Genomic DNA, 23,517 nt, shown 5'->3' with positions numbered 1-23,517 from the left:
TAGCTGCTAAGTTCTCATCCCATTCCCGATGGTCTCCGTCTAACAACGCACGAATGCAGGTGACCACAACACGGTTGACCCGCTCTGCGTTATTGACCTGTGGGCAGTAATACGCTGTCTTTATGTGACCGATGTTGTGCCGTGCCAGCCAGGACTTGAACAGTAACGATTCGAACTGCTTTCCGTTGTCGGAGAGTATGAGCCGAGGCCGGGTAAACTTTAGGCACACTTCCTCTTCCAGGAATTCTACCATTTTCTTCGAGTCCGCTGTGCGCATGGGCTTGACAAGTACGTACTTGCTGACCCAATCCACTATTACCAGTAGGACCGTGTTTCCTCTCTTAGAGCGTGTTAGAGGTCCGACGAAGTCGACAGATATCATTTCCCAGGGTAGCTTCGCTGGTTCGAGATTTCCCATCTGTGGCATCAATCTGGTTCCCGGAGCCTTGCATGCTTTGCACGTCGTACAACCCTTTACGAAGTCTCTGATGTCCTGCTGCATACGTGGCCAATAATAATAGGACTGCAACTTCCGCCATGTTTTGTAGAATCCTAGGTGTGCGGCGGATGGTGAGTTGTGGAAACGTGCGATTACTTCTGCGCGTTCTTCACGTGGGACCACCTTCTTCCAGCGATGGGTTACGACGCCAATTTCGTCCTTGCACTTGCAGTTCTTGTAGAGCTCCTCCTTCACTACACGAAAATCAGGAAAGTTGTCGCCATTCGTCTCCACCTTCTCCATCATTGCTTTATACCACAGATCAGACGAGCTTTTCACGCTGAACACAAGCGTCGCCACGATCCTCGATAACGCATCAGGTACCACGTTGGAGGTTCCCTTCCTATATTTAATTCGAAATCGAATGCATTCAAACGCAGGAGCCAGCGGCACATCAGGGCCGTGGGGTTTTTCATGGATCGTAGATAGCTGAGTGCGGCGTGGTCACAGTGAACAGTAAAGCGAGTCCCTTCGATGTACCCTCGAAAATGCTCAATAGCTCGGATCACCGCAAGGCACTCCCGCTCGGTAACTGAGTATTTTCTCTCTGACGCCGAGAGTTTTTGTGAGAAGTAGCATATCGGATGCTCCTCTCCATCTATCTCTTGTGTCAGGACCGCCCCTATCGCTAGGTCGCTGGCGTCACTCGCCACTGAGAAAGGTTTATCATAGTCCGGCATGATCAGTACGGGAGCGGACACCAGAGCCGCCTTCAACTTGAGAAACGCTTCTTCCGCTGCTGCTGTCCATCTAAACTTCGTCTTCACACGAGTTAGATCCGTTAGCGGCGCTGCAATCTGCGAGAATCCTACGATGAAGCGCCGGTACCAATTGCAGACACCAATGAATCGCTGAACTTCCTTCCTTGTCGTTGTCGTTAGAAACTGCGCAATTGCTTCAATTTTTCCTTCGTCAACTCTCCACCCTTGTTCGTCGATGACATAGCCGAGGTATATCATGCTCTTCCTGCAGAACAGCGACTTCTCCGACGATATCGTGAAGTTTGCTTGCCGCAGCCGATATGCTACCTCCTCCAGCATCGCGATGTGCTCTTCGAAGGTTTCCGAGCAAATTATAATGTCGTCTAGATAATGGAATACTCTTGGCTCCAGATCGGCGAACAGGCGGGTCATGAGTCTCGCTAGCGCTTGGCTGGCCGTGCAGAGGCCAAACGGTACCACTTTGAACTGGAAGTGGCCTCTGGATGGAACTCTGGATGCTGTTAGTGGCCTTGATGCTGGATGGAGCGGTAGTTGCCAGAACGCGTCCTTCAGGTCAATCGAAGAAATATAATTGCTGCTGCGCAAGTTGTTTGTTATCGAAGCTATTTGCGGAATCGGGTAGCCCTCATTCACCATTATAGAGTTAAGATGCCGGGCGTCCAAGCATACCCGATATTGGCCCGTCTTCATTTTCACCGCTACTAGGGGATTATTCCATGGAGAAAATCGCGCTTCCTCTATGACAGCGGTTCTCAACCTGGGGTACGCGTACCCCTGGGGGTACTCGAAAGCCTTCAGGGGGTACGCGAAAGAAAAATCAGTAATGGCGGACAAAGCAATTTTTCTCTAAAATACTTCATTTGTTTTTCAATCTTGCTCTTAGAACATTACTGTAGCAATCAACCGAACCATAGATTAATTTGAAACCTAAACAAGACTAACGCAACATGATCTATCACTACTCTCTCCCACTCTGCGAAAACATTCCAAGCCAGGGGGTACAATCGATATGAAAAATATCGCCAAGGGGTACGCGAACAAAAAAAGGTTGAGAACCGCTGCTCTATGACGTCTAAGGCTAACATGCGGTCTGTCTCCCGGTTGACTTTTTTCAAGACATATGGCGACATGGAGTAATGCCGTTGCTTCCGTGGTTGCACATCTCCAATCTCGATACGATGTTCATACATTTTTGTTCGCCCTAGATGCCATCCTCTGCTCGAGGGAATTTCGCCACCGTTTTCTCTAATTGCTTCTTCTTGTCCAGTGAAAGCTCTTTCATGTCTTGGTCGTCGCTAGCTGCTTCGTTGTCTTGTGCCTCGACCGAACAGCAGATCGGGTTCACCCCGAACTTTCCCCAAAAATCCATTCCCATGATTACGCAATCTGGAATCGATGGAACTAGAAGAACCGGTAATATTTCGTTGTGGTTATTGTAAACGATGGGGAGAGAGACAAACTCGGTGATGTGGTGTTGTGTTCCGTCCGTTGTTTTTATTCCGCCGTTTACGCTCTTCTTCTGCAATCTTTATTCATCTGCTAAATGCACCTGTTTTCCTCCCAGCAAGGAGCAGGTTGCGCCACTGTCCAACAAGGCGGTGATCTCTTTACCTAATATTGATATAACAGCGTGCGGACGGTTGTCGCTTCCAGGATTAATGATTATAGAGTCTATGTTCTTGAAGGTTGGAATGTCCAAGAGGTCGTCGAAAGTTTGCGAAGAGCTGCTCCCCTTTATTGCCCGTTCCCCGCCGAGTAGTTTACCGAATCTGTTAGGCAAGTGAAGCAACTGCGCAGAGTAGCCTTTTCTGCCACAACGATAGCAGAATAATACTGCCTGCGGTTTCGGACAGTCCATAAATCCGTGCCCTTCTTCGTCGCAAGTCCAGCAAACCATGGTTATGCGCTGGCTTGTTGTTCTTTGTTGCTGTTGTTCCTCTTGCGTAGAACGGCCTCCCTGCTGCTGCGGGTTGTTTCTTCCGGTTTCTAATAGTTGCTCGTCTGACGCCTGACTCCAATACTGACTACGATTAGCTTGTGGTTCATGTTGTCGAGCTATTTGTTGCTGAATTGGTGGCGGCTGCTGCTGTTGCTGTATAGGAAACGCTGATGTACAACTGCCTTGTTGCCGTTCTTGGTGTCTATTATCTTCCCCGGGTCGGTTGAATCTGTTCTGCCGCTGACCATGTGCTGCTTCCGCTCGCCAGTTTTTCTTCTCGAACCTGTTCCATGAGCTCCCCAATCTTGTGCTGCCATCCGCCTTCATCTACCTCTGCTGATAATTGATGTTCCATTTGCGACGTAGAGGCTTCTTCCCTATACGCATCCATCTCCATCGCGTTAACCCTATTGAAACGATGCACCGTCTGCGTTGGTGGTAGCGGCGGCCGGTTGCTAGGGGCTGGCGTTGCAAAGTTTGGCTCCAGAAGCGAACTGTGTGGCGCTGGAATTCTACGTTGTCGGTTTAAAAGCATCCTGGTCTCGTCGTAGCTAGTACAGACCTCCACTATCTTCTTGCAGCTTCTTGCTATCTTGCAGTGTTCGTGGTCTCGCGGCTGTTAGGATCGCTGCGTAATCAGCGTTCATATTTTTCTTCACGATAAAGCACTTATCTTCTTCGGAAATTGCAGGTTCTACAAATCGAAAAAGTGCTGAGATATCTCGGTAGAACTTTGCGAATGCTTCATTTGTGCCTTGGAATCTGAAACTGGCCTCTAGACGCAGAATCTGGGAATATTCGCTTGGCAAGAACTCCTTCCTTATTTCCCGCTTGAAGGCGTCGCATGTTCTCAGCAACCGCTGCGAGGTAGCCCGCGCGTACCAATTCAACGCATCCTCTTGCAATAAATGTTTGATCGACAGTAGCAATGTGTCGTCGTTCATACCTTCCGACCTTGCGAAGCTTTCCACCCAATCGAGGAATACATTGAGTGACGTCGTGTCCTTTTCGCCACGGAATTTAAAGGGCCAGTTGTGAACTGCCTTCAGTGCCCTTCTCCCGTCTCGTGCTGGCTGTGCTCGTTCGTGTTGAAGAAGACGATTTAACAGATCATCTCTTATTCTGTGGTAGTCCTGCCTCGCCCGCTCTTCTCGTTCTCCCGCTTGCCTAATCTGCGCTTCCCGTTCTGCCTCTCTTGCCCGTGCTTCCATATCTTGTTCCATTTGCTCTAAACTGATTCTTGCTTGCTCTCTTAATCTTCTCGTTTGCTGTTCCTGCGCTTGTATCTCTCTTTGCCGCCTCTCTCTGTCTTCATCTACGTTGTTCTCGTATGCTGGGGGTGGTGTTCCATACCTGGGAGGGAATGCCAAAGATCGCCGGGCATTAATTGCGCTATCCAGTTCTTGCCGTGGGTTTGACAACAGTAGACCTCGACCTCGGCCTCCAGAAAACGACAGAAGTCTTGGCTGCCAAGGTGGTGGAGATGTATCCTCTTGATGATTGCTGTGCTCCAGCTCTACTTGGCTGTTACTTCCACCCACTGCTCCTTCCTCCTCACTATTTACTGATCTTCGCCCTACCCCGGTTGGGTTGCTTTGATGGTTCGCTGTGGACTCACTTGATTGCACACCATTGACAGAAAATTTAAGCTTACCCACAACCTTGTTGAACATAATGTTCATTTGCATCAGCACCTGTGTGTGTGCTTGTTGCAGATCATCCGGGGGATTGATCAAATTAAGTCGATTTCTATAATGACTAAGACGCGACTGAAGGCACGATAAATCGTTAGCGTTGTCCCTGTCGCAGGCTTCTTCTACTGATATGTGGAGTGCCTCAAGCTGTGCTTGGCATTCATGGATGTTGGCTTGAGCACTCATGACATGTTCTGAGCTGGTAGGCTTCCTGTCCGTTAACATTTCCTCTTGAATTAGAGCCTTAAGGCGAATAACTTTTCCCCTGTGTGTAGTTGGCCCTAAGTTCACTACGTGGCGCAAAACCAGTTCATAATTAATTTCATCATCAGTTAAATGTGTGTAGTCCATTTTCAAGTATTGCGCGAGGCTGAAAACTTATAGCTTCAATAACTGGAAACGCACAAACCAAAAACTTAAAAATAAAAATGTTGCTTACGGTAGTTATAGTGGATTATTCAGTTGGGCGCCAATGTTTCGGTTTCGAGTGTGGGTGTGAAAGCGAAGACCCTACACGCGTCCGACTAGCAGATCGAAATGCCCAAAAACGAATGAAGTACGACAATGAGTGTAGTATTAACCTTTCATGTTGCCCAATTTTTCGATTACAGAGTCTTACATAAATATTCGTTACATGCGGTGTATTCTAGCTCCTACAGTTCCCTATACTACTTATTCATATTACTCACGGTACCGTGGCTACCAGACCCCGAGTATAGCTGCGCACGCAATTCCCAGGGTGCCGCAGTGGACACCGTTGCAAGGTTCTCCTTCGCCCTCGAGCCTTTCGAGCGGTTGTGCTATCTGCCACTGAGCCTTCCGCTTCCGGCTTAATTGAAGAACGGTGTTCACGATCGCTGAATCCGCGACCCGATGCGATCTCCGTAGCTTCCGTTCCCGTTCACTCAGACCAGCGTGTCTCTCAGACTCGCTAGGCGATCTTCTGCCAAGCGGTGGTTCCTAGAACCGCACCAGTTCTGTGTCGACGAGTTCAGCACTGTGAATTAAATGTACAAGCAGAAAAAAAAGCCTTCGCGAACGAAGGCTTTCTCGCTTGTAAGATTGCGCTCTAGTTGGACAGCAGATTCCGTCTTGCCTTCGGTGCAGTCTAAAGGTGTTTCCAGTGCGTCAAAGCACATGTGCGAAGCTAATGATGGCGCGTGTTATCCGTCCCCAAACTGGCCACGCTTTTCGCGCACGAATCCTGGGACCACCGACGCTTCGCGAGTCCAAGGGGTGCTGATTGCGTTCTCTGTGCGCTTTCCGAATTGGTTTTAGTTGCAATTCCCTGCCACGAGATCCACCAGTTCGCAATGGCGGCCTCGCTATCGCTCGTACGAATATCACCAGATTAATCGCCTTCTTTTCCCCGAGTTGATCCAAGCGTCGCACAAGTTTTTCCCACTGTCTGCCACTGACGCAGAACGCACCTTCTCCTGGGATGGTCTGATGGCAACTCCACTTGCTGAATGTAAGGCTCTTCTGCTAATTCTGTCTGGCTGGCTGTTTATTCGTGTGCGTGTTCTCGCGCGGCGGAAGGCGATTGATTTAATTTGTTGGTCGGTTTTATATGCAAGCTAGTGCCCATGCGGCGTAATTGGGTGTTACGATTCAGCGTCACTTGTTGGGTTGCACGTTCGGTCAATACTACTCATATCAAATTATATTTCAATTGATGACTTTGCCATGACGAGCTGATAATCATAGCTACAACACAAATGTAACACCGGGCTACACCCGAAAGCAGCAGATTGTAGTTTAAAAACAACAACAAAAACATGATGTCAAATACCGTACGAAGAAAATGACAGCTGAGTCTAGTTTCGGTGTAGCACCGTCGCAAAAACAAACTCGGCATAAGTGTGGTAACGTTTATATCCGGACTATTTCTAGATAAGCGCGAATCGTTGCCTTGTTTATTTTTCTACTTTTGCCCTAATCACGAAATAGGCCGGATATGTTTGTTGCAGTTCAGTTGCAGAAACGGTGTGATATCGCTACAAAATCGTATTCGATATAATGTTAGAGGACATCGAATTATAGAAAATGTTTTATCTCCAGATTGACGGATCCACGCTACGTACGCTATGCATGCAGCACGGTCCATTGCTCGCATTTCACGTGTATCTCAATCATGGCATTGCCCTTTGTAAATACTCATCACGTGAAGAAGCAAACAAGGCTCAATTAGCGCTCAATAATTGCATGCTGGGAAATACTACAATTTGTGCCGAAACCACTACCGAAAGCGATGTTCAGAATATTCTTCAGCATCTGGGCCCTCCAAATGGCTCTAATGGTATGACAGGAGGGTCTGGGGGACAAAATTGGAGGTTGAGTGCCGCTGCTCAATCGCAATCCGTGCGCAATCCAGGTTATTTTCTTTCGTTCAACACGTCGGAGCTGTTTTCATCATAATGTTATCTCTTTTGTGTAGGTGCAGATGCTTGGAATTCTGCTTGGCCTAGCACTGGTGCAGGATCTGGCCTGTTTGGCCCTACATCGCCCAAAAACTCATTTTTAATCGACAGCTTGCTAAGTCTGCACTGAACTAAGCCAAACGAAAAGATACAAAAACACATAAACGTTCATAGAGAATAAGCGATCAAAGTGAGCAAAATTTATAGGATAAAGAGGTAAGTGCAACATTATGACAATCGGTTGATATATTTGTACTGATAGATGAAATAAATAAATTTGAACTACGATGCAGATTTTGTTGGACGTCAATGAACGAAGGTAGCTGATGGCCTGGGGTTATAAATGAAGTGTCTTTTCACAGTCAGCGGTTTCGTCTGGCGTAGTATTAAGGTGTTGTGAATGTTTTTATCATTTTTTAAATAAAACGATATACAATTAATATATATTTGAAACAGACTAAAAATAAAAAAAAACTCAAAGCGCGGAAACCAACACAAACAAACACACACAAAACATTTCAAGTCAAAGAAAAGTCTAGTTATATGTTTCACATGTTAAGTTTTACAATAAATTATAAAATTATTTCATGAGTGAGAGGATTCGACCCCTCAAGAAAACAAAGCATGCGAATCCTATTAAATTTAGGTTGCTTTAGGCATATAAGTCAGAAAATTTCGATTTGTTTCCTATCCTATTGTTTTGTACTAGCAGCATTCGTTTCTACCATTTCGTCCTCTTCAAGACGGACCGTGCATGATGACACACGCATACATATTTCAGTCAAAGATGAAAAAGTCACAAACAATTATGCACATTTTGCAGTAGGTGAAAGCAATTTATAAGAAAATCAAATGTGGTATTAGAATATATTTCGATATAAGGAAATCTATATAAATCATCAAAAAACGAATATGTTACTGCTGTTAGAAAAGACCGTTTGCATGAAAATCGTTGGCCACTTTAGGCAGCAACAATAAGTAATATAGAAAGGCAACCAACAACAATACGGGGACTTTGTCATTGTACTATAAAACCCCAACTGATTCGTTTGAACCTGAAAACGCTTTTCAACGAACGCCATTTACAAGAAAGCTTTGAAATTTAAGAGTATTGTAATGATTACATTACACGCTAGCCCTGAATAATTTACTTGCAAAAATGTTGTGGTGTAAGAACGAAACAATATATTTAAAGTAAGTAAGGTAAACTCTAAATACAAGGACTAATCACAACGTCTCAGCACGAGGCAAACAATTATTTTTATTTATCATTTCCACCGAACGGTAGAAACCTATTGTTTTTTTTTGTTTTTCTTCAATCTTTAACGTCTTGGATGCTTTGAATGCGCAACGTTGTTTTGAAAACAGCAAAACGGAAACTTTTCAACGTTACAACAACTACAACATCGTACATATGAATACGTTCTACACCGTGCGCATTTAAACAGCTTGCTTAGAACCACTAGTTAACCAGTTTTCGCTACTATTTGATGTTATAGTATTGCAAAGATCAATAAATGTTTCGAGCTCGTACAGTAGCCAAATGAAAGACACATCCATTGGCTGACCGATATTAACATTGCTAGTAAAATTGCCATGCTGCTTTTGATTACAATGATATTTGTCTATCCAATTTTTTGAAGTTTGTTTGAACAGAAAGTGAAGGTCTGAAGTGTAGCTCAAAAGCTTTTATGACTGAGGCAATCAAAAATCGACATCGACATACGTGGAGGTCATCCCCTACGTTTTATCTACACTACGGAATAAAAATAAACATTCGAATGGTGTATGTCACAACTTTTTGAATTTTTGTTAAAAGGAATTCAAAATTTGTTCTCGAAAAAAGCATTAACTCAATAGCAAGATGTGATAATGTACTTAGTTAGACAAATTGCAAACTTAATGTAAAGATTTCATAGCACAGGTTTGATGAGTGGTTGTGGGATTGAATTTCAATACAAGTGGATCTTTTATAAGTTTCGTTAATGCGTCAATCAAGAATTTCTGCCACAAAATCGGTTCCAATACAAGATTTGTTAGAAATAGACAAATACAAGCACACGATTATACAATGTTTCGATTCTGCGCCATTTGCAAAACATGATTGGAACAAAACCTGATCTGAGGGGAAGAATGCAACGTGTGTGGAAACGTGTAAATCACTTTTCTTGAATCTGGGAATCGCTAGAGTGTCAACGCACAACCATTTTTATTTTTTTTTTTTTGTTGGATTAAACTTTTATATGTAAATGTGAAACATTTACTAAATTTTGTGTTTTTCTATAGACCGAATCCTAAACAAGTGATTGAGGCTTTAAATTTATAAGTAGCTCGCTTACTTCAAATATTTCACAATCACTGTCCTGTTCAATCGACTTCGTTTTTAACGGTCAGCTGATGGAATTTGGCAATGTTGTCCCAAAGGCATATTCTTAACGATTCTAACGTTCGAACAAACAATGATTACCCTTAATTTTTAGCTTGCATTAACAGCAATCTTAGCGTTAGATCAAAGAACTGCAAACCTGCTGAAGAATCCATGTAGTCCAGTTTGAAGAGTCCCTATGTACGATTTAGTTTACTTATTTGTGATAATATTAAAAATCTAGGTTTCAAACCATTCTCCAAAGTTGATTTTCAAATCTACCTTAAGCAAACAATGCCACATAACGCTTCGTGTAAACAGTGAAAGAAATATCAGCACACATCTTCTGTGAGAACTCCTACTATAAACAGCAATCGAGATTGCTTGTGTTACATTTAAATATAATTACGTTCTTTCCAGTGTGCCGCTTACGTTAATTAAAGAGTTTTTAGCATAAGTTATATCTTAACCTTGCCCTATCTTCCAAACACACATACATATGTTAATTATGTTGATTGCTCACAATTTATTGTTATTATTCCCATTTCTATTTATTAGAATAGAGATACTCCAGTTTACGAGAAATGTAACTTTAAGAAATAATACCCTAAATAGGTACACAAACGAATGCAAGAGAAAACAACGTCAAATCGGTATCGATGATATTTTTTGGCCAAATCAAAATATTGACACAGTGTGTTAAAGTATTAATATCCGACACTAAACACTGGGACAGAGTTTATTTGCCGTAAAATTTACTGATCAACATAATGTGATTGTCTGCCGTGCTTAATCAGGACGACTTTCTGGTTTCCGTGACAGCATTTAATTTTTATTCGTTCAAATGGCGACGTGGAGCTTCAGTTCGGAATAACGAGTAGTTTAGTGAAAATTGTTGAAACGCGACCGGGATACACCAATAAAGTTCTGGTTCCCGAACAAAAAACTTATGTAAGCTGAAGATTATTTTCCACTCGTCACTGAAGTGCTTACAATATTTCTGAATTTATACCACCGAGAAACCGAAAAAGTTATACTAATTGGGCCTAAAAGGAAAATGAAAGATAGATAAAGCTCTAAATCATGTTCCATGTTTATTAGACGTTTTAACGTGTATTTTGCAAAAACGTTCCAAATTTCATTTTTAGAATCGCTACTCTTAACTATGATGCCTAATCAACAAGACATGCTACCAGTGGTAGCCTAATTCTCGACCTCGCCAAAGGATAAGATTGCAATCGGGAAGATATTTCGTTCAAAGAGTACGGATAGAAAAAAAAAAAAAAGATTACTTGGGAATAGACGGGAGTGAAAACTATCAGCATGCACTTTTGTAAAACAGAATTATAGAATCTAGATTGATGGAGGCGCAAGTCATCTAACTAACATTGACGAACGGTACTGATGAATTACACCATGTTGCAGCATCATCCGATAATTTGGGTTGAGCCGGAATCTACAATATTACAATGGTGGCAAATTTTTTTTTTGTTCACACAACATTTATTTGACACGGCACAATACAAATTAATGTTTTACGGAGCCAATGGTGGCAAATTGAACAAGCCCATTCTATTTATTTTCATACTTATCTTCTCGTTACGATTTCTTGAAAAAAACATATGATACTTTTTGACGTTTCTTTGGTATCAAAGACTTGAAAAATCGTCAATTTTGTTCTTTTTCAGTTTAGTTCAACTGTTTATTTTTGTTCACTGTCGTTTTCTTTATATCCAAGAAGCGATTGCATTTTCCGATAATACTTTTCTGCAGATTTCATCTATATTCAGTGCCGGCAATCAAAGTTTCATGTTTGGTGATATCAAGATCAGAATTGTTTCGCACTAACTTTCAAAACAAGAGCATAAATTTCAATTTTGCTTTAGACACAAATAACTAATAACGAATTGGATGTTTCCCGATAGTTTGAACAACATTACGCATGGCGTTGAATGCACACACTGCATAATTTATATAGCTGGTGCTACTGATTTTATATACTCTTAAGCAATAGGAGAATTTTTTGCAGATATAATTGATTATTCTGAGGCTTTAAACATATCCACACGATACCGTACTGAGCAAATAGCAAGGGCAATACAGATGAGTTTAAAATTATGGAATATATCGTTACGCATACATGCCAGCTTACATTTACACATTGAAAGTGGCTTGAATGAACACGCAAAACAAACAATCTCAATGAGACTGAAATGCCAAATTGATCACACTTCCTAAACAATGAACAGTTGAGAAGTGGTCACTTGTTATTTATTTGAAAAAAAATAATCAAATATTGAACAATCCGGATACTAGGAAACTAGAAAACTTTCGTAAAACGCACGTCAACTAAACTTATAAACGTTGTTTCGAACGATTAGTGTTTAGGGGGTGTTAAACAAAGGTCGTATCAACAGAGCATTGGAAAGGTTGGACAAATAAGCTCAAATTATGGCTTATCTGCTGTGGGCTATGGTAGTCTAAAGTACTACAATTTTATGTGCAATAATTAATACATTACCGAGCGCAGTAAGAAAATATCGGATGAATTACTGTGATGCATGCTCATTTACATCGAATCGGTAGAAGTGGAACTCGCTACCTTCGCCAAAATCTAAATTAAGCCGAAATCGTGTGATATTTGTGAGATATTCCATCGTTATATGTAATACAAATCAAAATTTGCCATATTTATTATCATAGTCAAAGATTGCGCGAACATTGTGAGTCTATACTACCTGTGAGACATAGATTGCGATACGATCAAATTCAGAACGCGGCACACCCTCTTAGAAAGTTATTTTTCGTTCTCAATTAACAGTTCAAAACATCGATGCTCAAGGGCTCCCCGAACATGTGAAACAAAAACCTTTTTGCTAGTTACCATGATTAATTCTTAATTAGTTAATTCGATGCGAAACTTAACATCACTCGAAATAAAGACTCTACTGAAACTAAATTAAAGGAAAAAAATACACAAACATAAACAGAGACCTTGATGATTCTTATTACCACATGACTTATTGATATCAACATTCATAAACAATAGTAGTAGCTGCTAGTAGATGAATAATTACTAGGGACGTAAATCTCATCATTGCCCAGGCACAATGATCCTCGTTTTTTTTTTTAATAATTTAAAACCTTCACTACGTTACATCTGCTGTCAAAACCTATGAAAACCAATGGTTGTTGCTATTAAAGCTAAATTAGGTTAGAAAACTAACAATTACTAAACAGAATTTCCACGCTTTTTCATTCCTTACAAAAGTGAAAAGTAAAATGAGAGTAAATTACAAACGCCAGTGGCCGTTCTAAACACACTAGGAAACGACATAATTGCTTTATTTTCCTTTTTATATTTATTTGAGAAGCAACAAACACCGAAGTCAATTGTTGACTAAAAATATCCGTTAAGTGATGCACACAACCAACTGTAATTTCCAAGTCTGTGAAATAAATATGGTGCAAAGAATGTAATCCTGAATATTGCCATTGTGAAACGCAAAAAAAACACGATTATTATTTGTACTGCGAAGCTATATCATTTCTCTAGCATATTTCCATAACTTGTAAGGCACATTGAAATAAAAACCAATAGCACAGTACACAAAAATGTGTAGCACGCTGTATTGCAACTAGAAGGACACCGAAGATTGATTGCAAACTATTATCACTCTAGAAACAAAATCATATTTTTCACCATAAAACTGGAACCTAAACCAGACAAGGAATGTTAAATTTACTTGCATTGAATGAATTTTTACTAACAATAATTAAATCTAAAATGGTGAAGTGTTCATTTAAATAATTGTGCAGAAAAAAAAAAACAAAACAATTGTAGTCTTATTTTCTTGTTTTAAGAAAGCTAAAACAGCGCGAAACAGTTCGCCTATTTGGTTCACAAAATGAAACAAAAACAAAATATAATAATAATACAAGACTGATTCAACTATAATGGTTAATGAAAATGAACATTGTAATAATTACAATCACATATGAACAACAAGATATACATACGTATCATGATTTATTCTACCTATTATATTGATGTGCGAGGGAATAAATGAAACACAAAACAAAACAACAAGTAAGATCCTTTAAAATTTCTTATGGTCTTGCACACTTGATTCCAGAGCTCTAATCGCATAGCATGTACAATGTTATGTCGCACATACGGGTTGTGCAAACCAGTGGCATTAATTTCCTGCATAAAATATTCAAGTCACTTGTACGATAATGTTATATTAGAACAAACTGAGCTCGTTCACTCGAGTAGAAGTCAAGCAAAGATCACACATCCCAAGAGCGAGCCATAGGTAGAAGTCGAACTTGTACCGTAGCAAAAAAAAAACGTTTTAGGTCAAACCACAATCAGAACAGAGTATCATTAAAATAGATCAATCATTTGGTAAAAAACTAAAATGGTACCGTACTCCTGTAAGATCTGCCTACGTCATTACAAAACTAAAACAAGCTGATAATTTGTTTTTGAACGTCATGTTATTTTAAACGGTTCGATTGTTTCTGTTGAAAAGAAAATTTGGTATTTATGTTGCACTGTACTCGACGAAATTGCAGTAAAGTTCCAGCAACATGGAATTTTACGCCAGCATTCATGGCACCTCTATTCCGGAGACATTTTGTTTTGAGATATTATTCCGTTCTCGGTGTAAAGCAAATCATCGACGACGAAAAAAAGCACACATTTTTCAAATATGAAGGATTATTCCGGATTAACCGCTATAGGCTGTAGTTATCTTATGTTTATTTTAAATGTAGAGAATTACAGAATGACCTCAATGTATCATATCACTTAACCGGCACCTATACATATGGACTTCACTATTCGAAGAAGTATTTAGCAGATACACTACGAGTATTCAAGATTTGTTTTTAACAAAATAAACACACATTATTGACGCTTAGTATTTCATTTATCATGTAGAGCTAAATTTATTGGTCACCAAACTATTTTTGTAAAAGCGGATCGTCTATGGCAGTGATATCAATTCTACGAATTATTTCCAGTTAAGAGCGAGATTTGTCCAATTCTTCATATTATTACCTTCAGTCGGAACAAAAATTCATCGTATACCCAAGTGTATACCAGATTTTTGTATCCTCAATTTATCAAACATAAAAAGGAGCAGCCTGCAAAAATCTAAAATCCTTTGTTTTATAACATTTTAAGAAATAAAAAAAACTTAACAAATCTTTTTTAATTTAATCAAACCTTCAACGAGTTGTAACATTCTATCAAATTTGACACAACAATGCGTTGATATGACCTCAATCGAGGATAGTGATTTATTCTGGAGAATTTATTTTTTCACAACTCTGATTCGCTACAAAAGTTACACGTTGAATCCTCCCAGTAGCGTTTGAATTAAACGATCGCAGCATAAAGATGAAATGGACTAGTCAAATAAAATTGGAAACCAATTCTGACGATTATCGTGTGCCAGTTTAGTTTTCTGAACGTGATTGTTAGTGAACCGTGAGAATTTTGCTTAAATGTTATGAGGAAAAGATCTTTGCACTTTGATTAAATGAGCATAACGAAAGTTGGAAATTTCTTTGCCATGATTGTTAGTTGCTGAGATGAAAACAACACCAATAAATACGTATGATTCGTGAAATAAACTTTCATTTAAAAAAAATTACCGGTTATCCGAGATATTTCCTTCATATATTCGCTAATTGTGCATCTAATCGGAGTATAATGATTAAACAGGGTAACGCACAAATTTGACTACATGTGCTGAGCACTGCTTGTCGCGTACCACTGAAGGAATTACAATTCCGAACATTTTATTGGCAGATAAAAGATTAATCACTCTTGAACAGGTGCTGTGTAGAAATTTATACCTTATTAAGCGTACTTAGACCACTAATGCCACCACCTCTTAGGCTTACTCTTGAAAACATCAGATAAAAAATAACCATAAAAACCAAGAATAATCCATAATGGTGCGTCCTCTAATGACAAAACAAATGAAGTAAAATTAAAACCGTTGTATTGTGGGAGTAATAGATTGTGATAAATTTGTATCTTGAGGTCTTACAATAACACAACAACGTACAGTTATCGCTGAGTTGCGTACTAGTGAGCCATTCCCTTCTGATAGTGAATTAACAACGATAGGTTATTTTGTTGATTGTTTTGTCATTTCGATTTGAATTTCTGGTTTCGCGAAGCAATACTTACCAAACAATTCGTTTTCATCACTAACCCAAACATACCAAACGCTCTCAATTACCTAAAATATATATATACATGAAGTGAACACTGCAAACAAATGATAAGAGAAGCCACTCAACAAAACAACAATAAAACAAAACTACCAAACGAATGAGCAAACACAAACCTAATTTCTAAGTGGACATTTTGAAGCAAAAAATATGTCTGTAGAAGATCTTGGTGCAAGGAGGAACGCTCCAGTTCAGTTTTAGACATAAACAACAGTGTGAATAAAGGACAAAACATACACAACAATCAAATTGTATTTTACCAAAACCGACAACAAATTCTAATGAAATATATTAGGAAAACCACAAAAGGCGTAAGAAATGATAATTGAAAATACAATAAAAGAAAATCGTGAGAAATGTTTTGCCTTTATAAAATACTACTTTTTATAAGAACAATAGCATCTAAATCAATGTAGCCAAAAAGTATAAGTAAACATACTAATGTAATCATAATGATATTGAAAATATCAATAAAACGATGATTCTTTGAGCAGATTGGTGTCCATTAATTGTCTACTCCTTAAAACACGCAGGAAGTGAGAAAAATCTGAGTTTTTTAAAAAATTTTATATTTATGAAACCAATAAAAAGACATAAGGCAACATACGAAACTCAAAGTGCTCTGGTAAAAAAGGATGTGTGTTTTGAGATAGAAAAACTTCACCACGTGCAAATTTGTGTTCTAAACAGTGCTCAACCGCAAGTGGACTAAACTGAACCCATTTATCTCAACCTTCATTATCAAATGGGCAATCTAGTGGAAGTGTGTTACTGTAGTAAGACGAGCAAATCAGTAAAAAAACCCACCCAGTAGTCTGGTCATCGAACTAGGTTCATTCGGAAATATGCGACACCGATGGAGGTGAAATTTATGACTGTATAAATTGTATTCAAAATAAAATAGTCACGTACTGGAAAGAAACGAACAAGTCAGCTTCATTGAGTTTAGTAAAATACTGAAGTCTGTTGAATGTGGTCATAATGTACGGAAAAAACATAGAATAATAGCAAAAAAGGAAACTGGCAACGGAATGTACTTTGTGATTATTATAATATTTTGACACAAAATGAATCAACATTGAAAAAAATACAAAGCAAACATAATTTGTAGATATAGTTTCCATTAAAAAGAATATTTTAGACCAATATTAGTTCTAAACAATAAGCAAAAAAAAATGGAAAAAACGAAAAGTAAAAAAAAATAAAAAAAGAGAAAACACAAAAAAAGAAACCACAATTCATGATAATATTCTAGCCTTATTTAAAAAATAATGAAGGAGAAATGAAACTATATATTACGAAGTGAGGAAAAGCAAGAAAAACAGAAACCTATGAAAGTGATTAATATTGAACATTAATTTACGAACATATATAAATGATAAGAGTCATTGATTATATAATATTTCAAATGTAAAAAATAAATTATGTATATGCAAAATTCTTGTTGTTTAAATTGTCAATTAACAACCAACTCCAATCCATTCCTCGTACACGATTTGAAATGAACAACTTTGATCTACTGACAAGTAGGTTTAAATCCCTACGAATGATAAGTCCTAATTGCGAAAGCAAACAAATCCTAACAATTAAAATTACAAATTTCTAACAGTGTTGAGAAGTCACCATTTGTGATAGGACACACATACTCATTATTTACTAATATTTATCATAAATACTTAAGCTACTAACGAATCCCCCCCTTTAAAAAAAAAAATAAAAAAAAAACAACTTTGATCTTACAATATGTGACCGAATCTGTTTCGCTCGAGTTAGTCGCTCATTCGCTGGTGTATTGATGGTTTCCCTCGCTATTCGATCGATAAACTGATGCTCACAGAACAGTTTTTCACGCAGTCTGAAATAGTGCAGTTTCTTTCGGTGTCAAAAGCATTAAGTTTTCACATTCTCCAGATATAACACAGCCACCCAGTGCATGTGATGGATGTATCACGCCTCAATTGTAGTACTAACTTTACTTATAGTAACACCGATTACAAAGTGAAGTGACTCCCGTAATAAGCCTCAGTATTTGATCCAGAACTTTATAATACTATTTATTTTTGCTCGAAACACTACTTTGAACGTTATTTCCTCTTTTCAACAACTTATATATTTTTCGTAGATCCCTTGAAACTATGTAAAAATAGTTTTTTCGTTGGATGTGAAAAATCCTGTAACAGGACGTGGGTTGAAATTTGGTTTCAAATTTTGTTGAAGTTGGAAGTTGTAATCATAGTAGGTAATCCTAGTAACAAGTTTGTAAGATTCTATCAATAAGTGAAAATTTCAATCATTCGTTAATAAACTCTCGTCCTATAAAGACGCAAGTTCTTCCCAATTCAAACCACTGTTTCATTTCTACCACATACCAAGAGGTTATGGGCCCAGCACGCTTCCACTGCGCCACTCTGCAACGTTTGCTTCCCCGTGGATCTTGCTGCGACAGTCCTTGGTCATGTGTCCTTTCTTGTTGCACCGATTACATTTACCTGAGAACTTCCGGGGTTTTTGTTTGGCTCCAATAAACGCCGACGGTTTTACTCTATGCACATCGGTCATCCGGTCAGATTTCTTCATATCTTCTGCCAGCAACCTTTCTCGAATGATATCAAGGGTCAATTTGTCCTCTTCAAGGTTTTCTAAAGCGGTGACTAACGGGTCGTATGATTCCGGGAGCGTTACGAAGAGCTGCGAAACGAGATCGCCTTCTTCCAGCTTCGCCCCGGCTGACTTGACTAGTTTTCGGATGAGCTCGTCGAAAGCGTCGGTTGGAGGATTATTTACTGCGTATACATCCCCTGTAGATCTCAGATTTCGTGCTTCGTGCTCTGAATGTAAATCAAGCTCCGTTGAAACCTCTACAAGGCCTAGCGAACGGTAGCGCCCGTTTCGCGGTAAGTCGAAATCAATGTTAACTGAGATGGAAACGGTGTCTGCCGCCAAATCTCTTTGTGCTCTAGATGTCCCAACTACGTTCGATGAAATCCTCAGTCGATCAGATGAAGCGTCCTGGTTGAAAGCTGTTGACGATGAGCTGGATTCCTTGTACTCCATTAAAGTTTGGCGACTGGTAAAGCGTCCAGGAGGAACAAAGTTGTTACAATCGAAATGGGTATTTCGAGTAAAAGAAGACGCATTGGGAAACCCTATCCGCTACAAGGCTCGTTTGATCGCTAACAGAAGGCTGGCGTGGACTATGATGAAATGTATGCTCCTGTGGCGAAGCTGAGCACCATAAGGACAGCACTGGCAGTGTCAATCCAGAAACAATTCCATGTTCATCAACTAGATGTTAAAACCACTTTCTTGTATGGAGACCTGAAAGAAGATGTGTATATGGCAGTTCCAGAAGGAGTGAAAGCCCCGACCAACGTAGTATGCAAACTAGAAAAGTCGCTGTACGGACTCAAGCAGAGCCCTAGATGCTGGAATGAAAAGCTCAACCGACTGCTGTTGGAGAACAAGTTCGTTTGTTCCAAACATGATTACTGTTTGTACACTAGTATCAGCAAAGATGGAGTACTCCACGTCATTGTGTACGTTGACGATATACTCGTGATGGGAAACAACATCAGTATTATTGAGCTAAAAAAACCCTGTCGTTGAAATTTGAGATGTCAGATTGCGGAGAAGTTAGGCATTTCCTTGGCATTCGAATCGAATATAACCGAGATGAAGGCTTTTTGCCACTTTCAATGGAAGCAGCCATTGACAAGCTTTTGGCGAAATTTGGAATGGAGGAGTGCAACTTTGTGAAGATACCTATTGAAAACGGTTTCGTGTTTCCTGAGTCAAGCTGTGACACGAATCAACCCTATCGTGAACTGTTGGGTAGCATGATGTTGTGCGTCAGACCCGAAATTTGTTATGCTATTGGTCAAATGGGAAGGCAACATCCCACTGATAATCACTGGCAAGCTCTGAAGAAAATCGTTAGATACATGAAAAGGACCAAATCGCTGCAACTGAAGTTTTGTCGCACACCGGGCACATCAGTGTTGACTGGATATGCAAACGCAGACTGGGCCTCCGATAGTGCAGATCGCAAACCGATAAGCGGCTTTCTTTTCAAAGTCTACGGTTGCACTGTCAGTTGGGCAAGCAGAAAACAACAAACTGTGGCTTTGTCATCAAGTGAAGCAGAGTATGTGGCTTTAAGCGCAGTGGCATCCGAAGGAATCTGGCTGAAAGGCATTTTGGTGGATCTAGGTGTACTGCAAGCTGATGAACCATTTACCTTGTTCGAGAACAACCATGGATGCATTGCCATGTCAAATAAGGCCGTTACAAATTTTATTTTCATTTTATGTCATGCACTAAAAATACGTCACAGCGTTAAATTTTACTCAAAGCACCTATTTTGCAAATTTTCAAAACGACGAATTAGTATTTATTTCGTAAACAAACACTTTTGTTTCTTACGACCTTTTGATTTTCGTAGGTCGAATGTGCATTTGTCGATCATAGCAACCATATTTTCTCTTGCGTAATTTGGTGTTTTACGGAAAACGAAGTTTTTTGCAGTTGAAATAAGTTAGCGCGTGAAACAAATAGGCTAGAAAAATGGAATTTGCCCGATTTGAAGCATTGCTGGGTAAGGATTTACTGTATGAATGACTAATATTTTAGTGGTAAGTTATGATTATTTTCTAGCTGCTGCCGATGCGCTTCTGAATTTTTCTGGTTCAAGCACACAATCTCCCGTTTTGGAGAAGGTACCTACTGTAGCTTGTTACGAGGAAGTGGCAACAGACTTTGAGTCGACTAGATCACTTTCGGGTCATTCGGAAAACCTTTCGTTACCCAGCCTACCTTTACGTTTATCCAATTGTTCCCAGCTGCGTATCAGCGGAACTCAAACGTAACTCAAACTGTAAACACCGCTAACGGTAAAGATACTTGTTCCGCGCTGTCTTCTTTAAGTAATAAAAAACGTTCGTTGGCAGGTAGTATTCATTTTTCAGCTTGTCTACTTATTCTAATCATTGGTAATTTTTTAGATCGAGCACCTCCACAACAAATTTTAAATAGCACAAACTGCGATCGTCCGATGAACTGTTGTGAAAATTGCAATTATCTATCTGGCCATGAAGAGCCGATTAAAAAAAAGAAGGTTGTAACATCGACTCCCATCCGCAAAGAAACTATAGATTTGTCATTTGCCAGTACATTGGATTTTTCTGCAAGCCTCCTAGTGGATGGAAACAATTTAGAACTCGAGCCCAAGGACGATAAATGTGGTTGCAATGAACCCATAGATTTGTGTAGAAACAAACAGCTCCTGTAACAATGGAAGAGGCTTACAATATACATTCTGATGATGGAATGATTGATGATGATAGCGTTGAAGATGGTGATACTATATTATTAAACGATTTTTCTATTTTTGAATATTTTGAGCCATATAAGATTAGTGATGATAAAGAAGCAAATATTAGTGCTCATTGCTTGGATGATCTAGACAAGGAAGCGATTGTACTTAAGACCCGCACTGGCAATCCTAAAGTGACGAACAGGGACAGAAAGGGAAAGGGAATGGAATACACCCGCAAAGATGGTACTGTTGTACCAGAAAGACGCATACGACCGGCTTGTAGATGTCGACTGAAATGCAGCGAAAAATATAATGTCGAAACCCGTAACCTTCTTTTAAAACATTTACTTCGATTAAAACTCTCTGGACAGAACCAATTTTTGGCGAACCACATAACGGTTACTGAAACAAAGAGACCCAAGGTATGAATAGTTGAATATTTTGTATTTAATGTTTTGAGACTACTACGGCTCAATCTTATTCACAGATCATCAACTCTCGGCGCAGATACAGCCGTACTTATTCGTTGCCAGCAGTTAATGGAACCGTCAAAGTTTGCAAATATATGTTCGGTGCAACGTTTGATATTGGCGATCAAAAAATACGTGGTCTGGCACGTAAAACTTCCTGTCAAATGATTGCAAGCGATGACCAACGAGTGAACAACCGAAACAGAACTCCGATTGATGAGGACCATGTTAACTTTATCAAAAACCACATTCGCTCTTTTTCAGCTTATTCAATTCATTATTCTCGTGATTGCTCCAATCGGCTATATCTTTCTAATGACCTAAACGTTCAAATCATGTACGAGATGTATGTGGGAAAGTGTGCGGATTTTTGCCTAAATACTGTTTCTTATAACACATCGCTTGATATTCAAAACGATGAATTTAGGGTTTAGGACTCCTAAAGTCGACACCTGTGGAGAATGTTATCGTCTAACGATGCTTATAAAAACAGCAAGTAACGAACAGGAAAAAAGTAACGCAAGAAAAATATACGAGCAACATTAGACTGCCGCAAAGCGTGTATATGATGAGAAAAAAAGAGATATTGCGTTATCTAAGTATCATTCGATCTGCAAAAGCAGCTGCCGACACCTAGTTTGACGTGTGGCCAAGCATTTTATGCCAGACAATTGTACACACTCAACCTAACGATGTTTGAGACACATTGTGGAGTGAACTCTGCAACGTGCTTTCTTTGGGATGAAACCAAAGCGCGTCGTGGCTCTCAAGAAGTTGGATCTTGTTTATTACTAGATTTGGAGGCAGTACTGTGTAAAAACAATCAATTATTACAGCGATCGCTGTGGTGGCCAAAATTTAAATAAAAACATCGTATTTATGTTTTGCTACCATATCGAAATGTTAGCCCTGAAAGGCAGGAAAATTATCATAAATCACAAGCTGATGAACACTGGACATTCCCACGTGGAAGTTGATACAGTGCACTGTGCCTGACTAGAAATAAAAGGTCGCAAGTAACATTTTCCTTCAATTTACAGCTAAAAACTAATAAATACTCAATTCTGTCGAAGCGCACCCATTCTGCAACTCATTCGTGTTCATTTTTTAAAGTATATTCATTAAAAGAATGAAAAGTTTTTAAATAAGATTTGATTCCATCATCCCAATTTTCAATGTTTATTTTCTCGAAATGCAGTGAATGTTACTTACGACCTTTTGACATGTTGCTCGTGAATTTCTTTTTTTTTTTCGTGTTATCTATTTTTTGCCACCCCCTTTGCTAACTTTGATAACCTTGGACATAAAAAAAATTCGAAATTTGTATCAGCCTAATACAGAATGTAAACGTGCCAAACAGATGGATATAAAGCACCACTTTTTACGGGACCATGTGATGGCTGGAACATTCCAAGTAAAAGCAATAGGAACTCACGGACAATTAGCAGATACATTCACGAAGGCACTCGAAGCTGGACGATTCCGTGAGATGAGGTCGTCGATAGGATTGGCTGATTAAGAGGGGGTGTTGAAGTTGGAAGTTGTAATCATAGTAGGTAGTCCTAGTAACAAGTTTGTTAGATTCTATAAACAAGTGAAAATTTCAATCATTCGTCAATAAACTCTCGTCTCATAAAGACGCAAGTTCTTCCCAATTCAAACCACTGTATCAATTCTACCACATACCAAGAAATTTTTATACCCAGCATAGATTAACATCAAAGATTACATACTTAGTTCGAAGGTTTTAATCTGCCTTTTATGTATGTAAAAGGCAAGTGAATCGACATTTTCTGGTATTTTAGACACAAAACTGGTTGATAAACGGCTGGGCAGTGA

General features: G+C 39.5%; 2 protein-coding genes across 3 annotated transcripts in view; both read left to right on the top strand.

Moving 5' to 3' along the window:
• The window catches only part of LOC129730339 (protein Gawky-like), a 33,079-nt gene extending 15,747 nt beyond the window's left edge, over positions 1 to 17,332 (top strand). Inside the window, exons 9-11 of one of the 2 annotated variants that reach the window (XM_055689616.1) lie at positions 6,916 to 7,228; positions 7,298 to 7,490; positions 7,568 to 17,332. In XM_055689616.1, the coding sequence (XP_055545591.1) occupies positions 6,916 to 7,228; positions 7,298 to 7,404 (420 nt within the window). In that variant the 3' untranslated portion in view covers positions 7,405 to 7,490; positions 7,568 to 17,332. Of the gene's footprint in view, positions 1 to 6,915; positions 7,229 to 7,291; positions 7,491 to 7,567 lie in introns of both variants that reach the window. The other variant, XM_055689615.1, reaches the window with a different exon arrangement.
• A 3,285-nt stretch (positions 17,333 to 20,617) lies between these two features.
• Positions 20,618 to 22,209, top strand: LOC129730338 (uncharacterized). Its single transcript, XM_055689614.1, has 3 exons — positions 20,618 to 20,840; positions 20,895 to 21,630; positions 21,696 to 22,209. The coding sequence occupies exons 2-3, from the start codon at positions 21,184 to 21,186 to the stop codon at positions 22,110 to 22,112; spliced, it is 864 nt and encodes a 287-aa protein (XP_055545589.1). The 5' UTR covers positions 20,618 to 20,840; positions 20,895 to 21,183; the 3' UTR covers positions 22,113 to 22,209.
• The last annotated feature ends 1,308 nt before the right edge of the window (positions 22,210 to 23,517 follow it).

Source organism: Wyeomyia smithii, chromosome 3 (assembly GCF_029784165.1).
Source record: "Wyeomyia smithii strain HCP4-BCI-WySm-NY-G18 chromosome 3, ASM2978416v1, whole genome shotgun sequence".
NCBI lineage: Eukaryota > Metazoa > Arthropoda > Insecta > Diptera > Culicidae > Wyeomyia > Wyeomyia smithii.
Note: the sequence above shows the minus strand (reverse complement) of the source record. Positions and strands in the feature narration are given on the sequence as shown.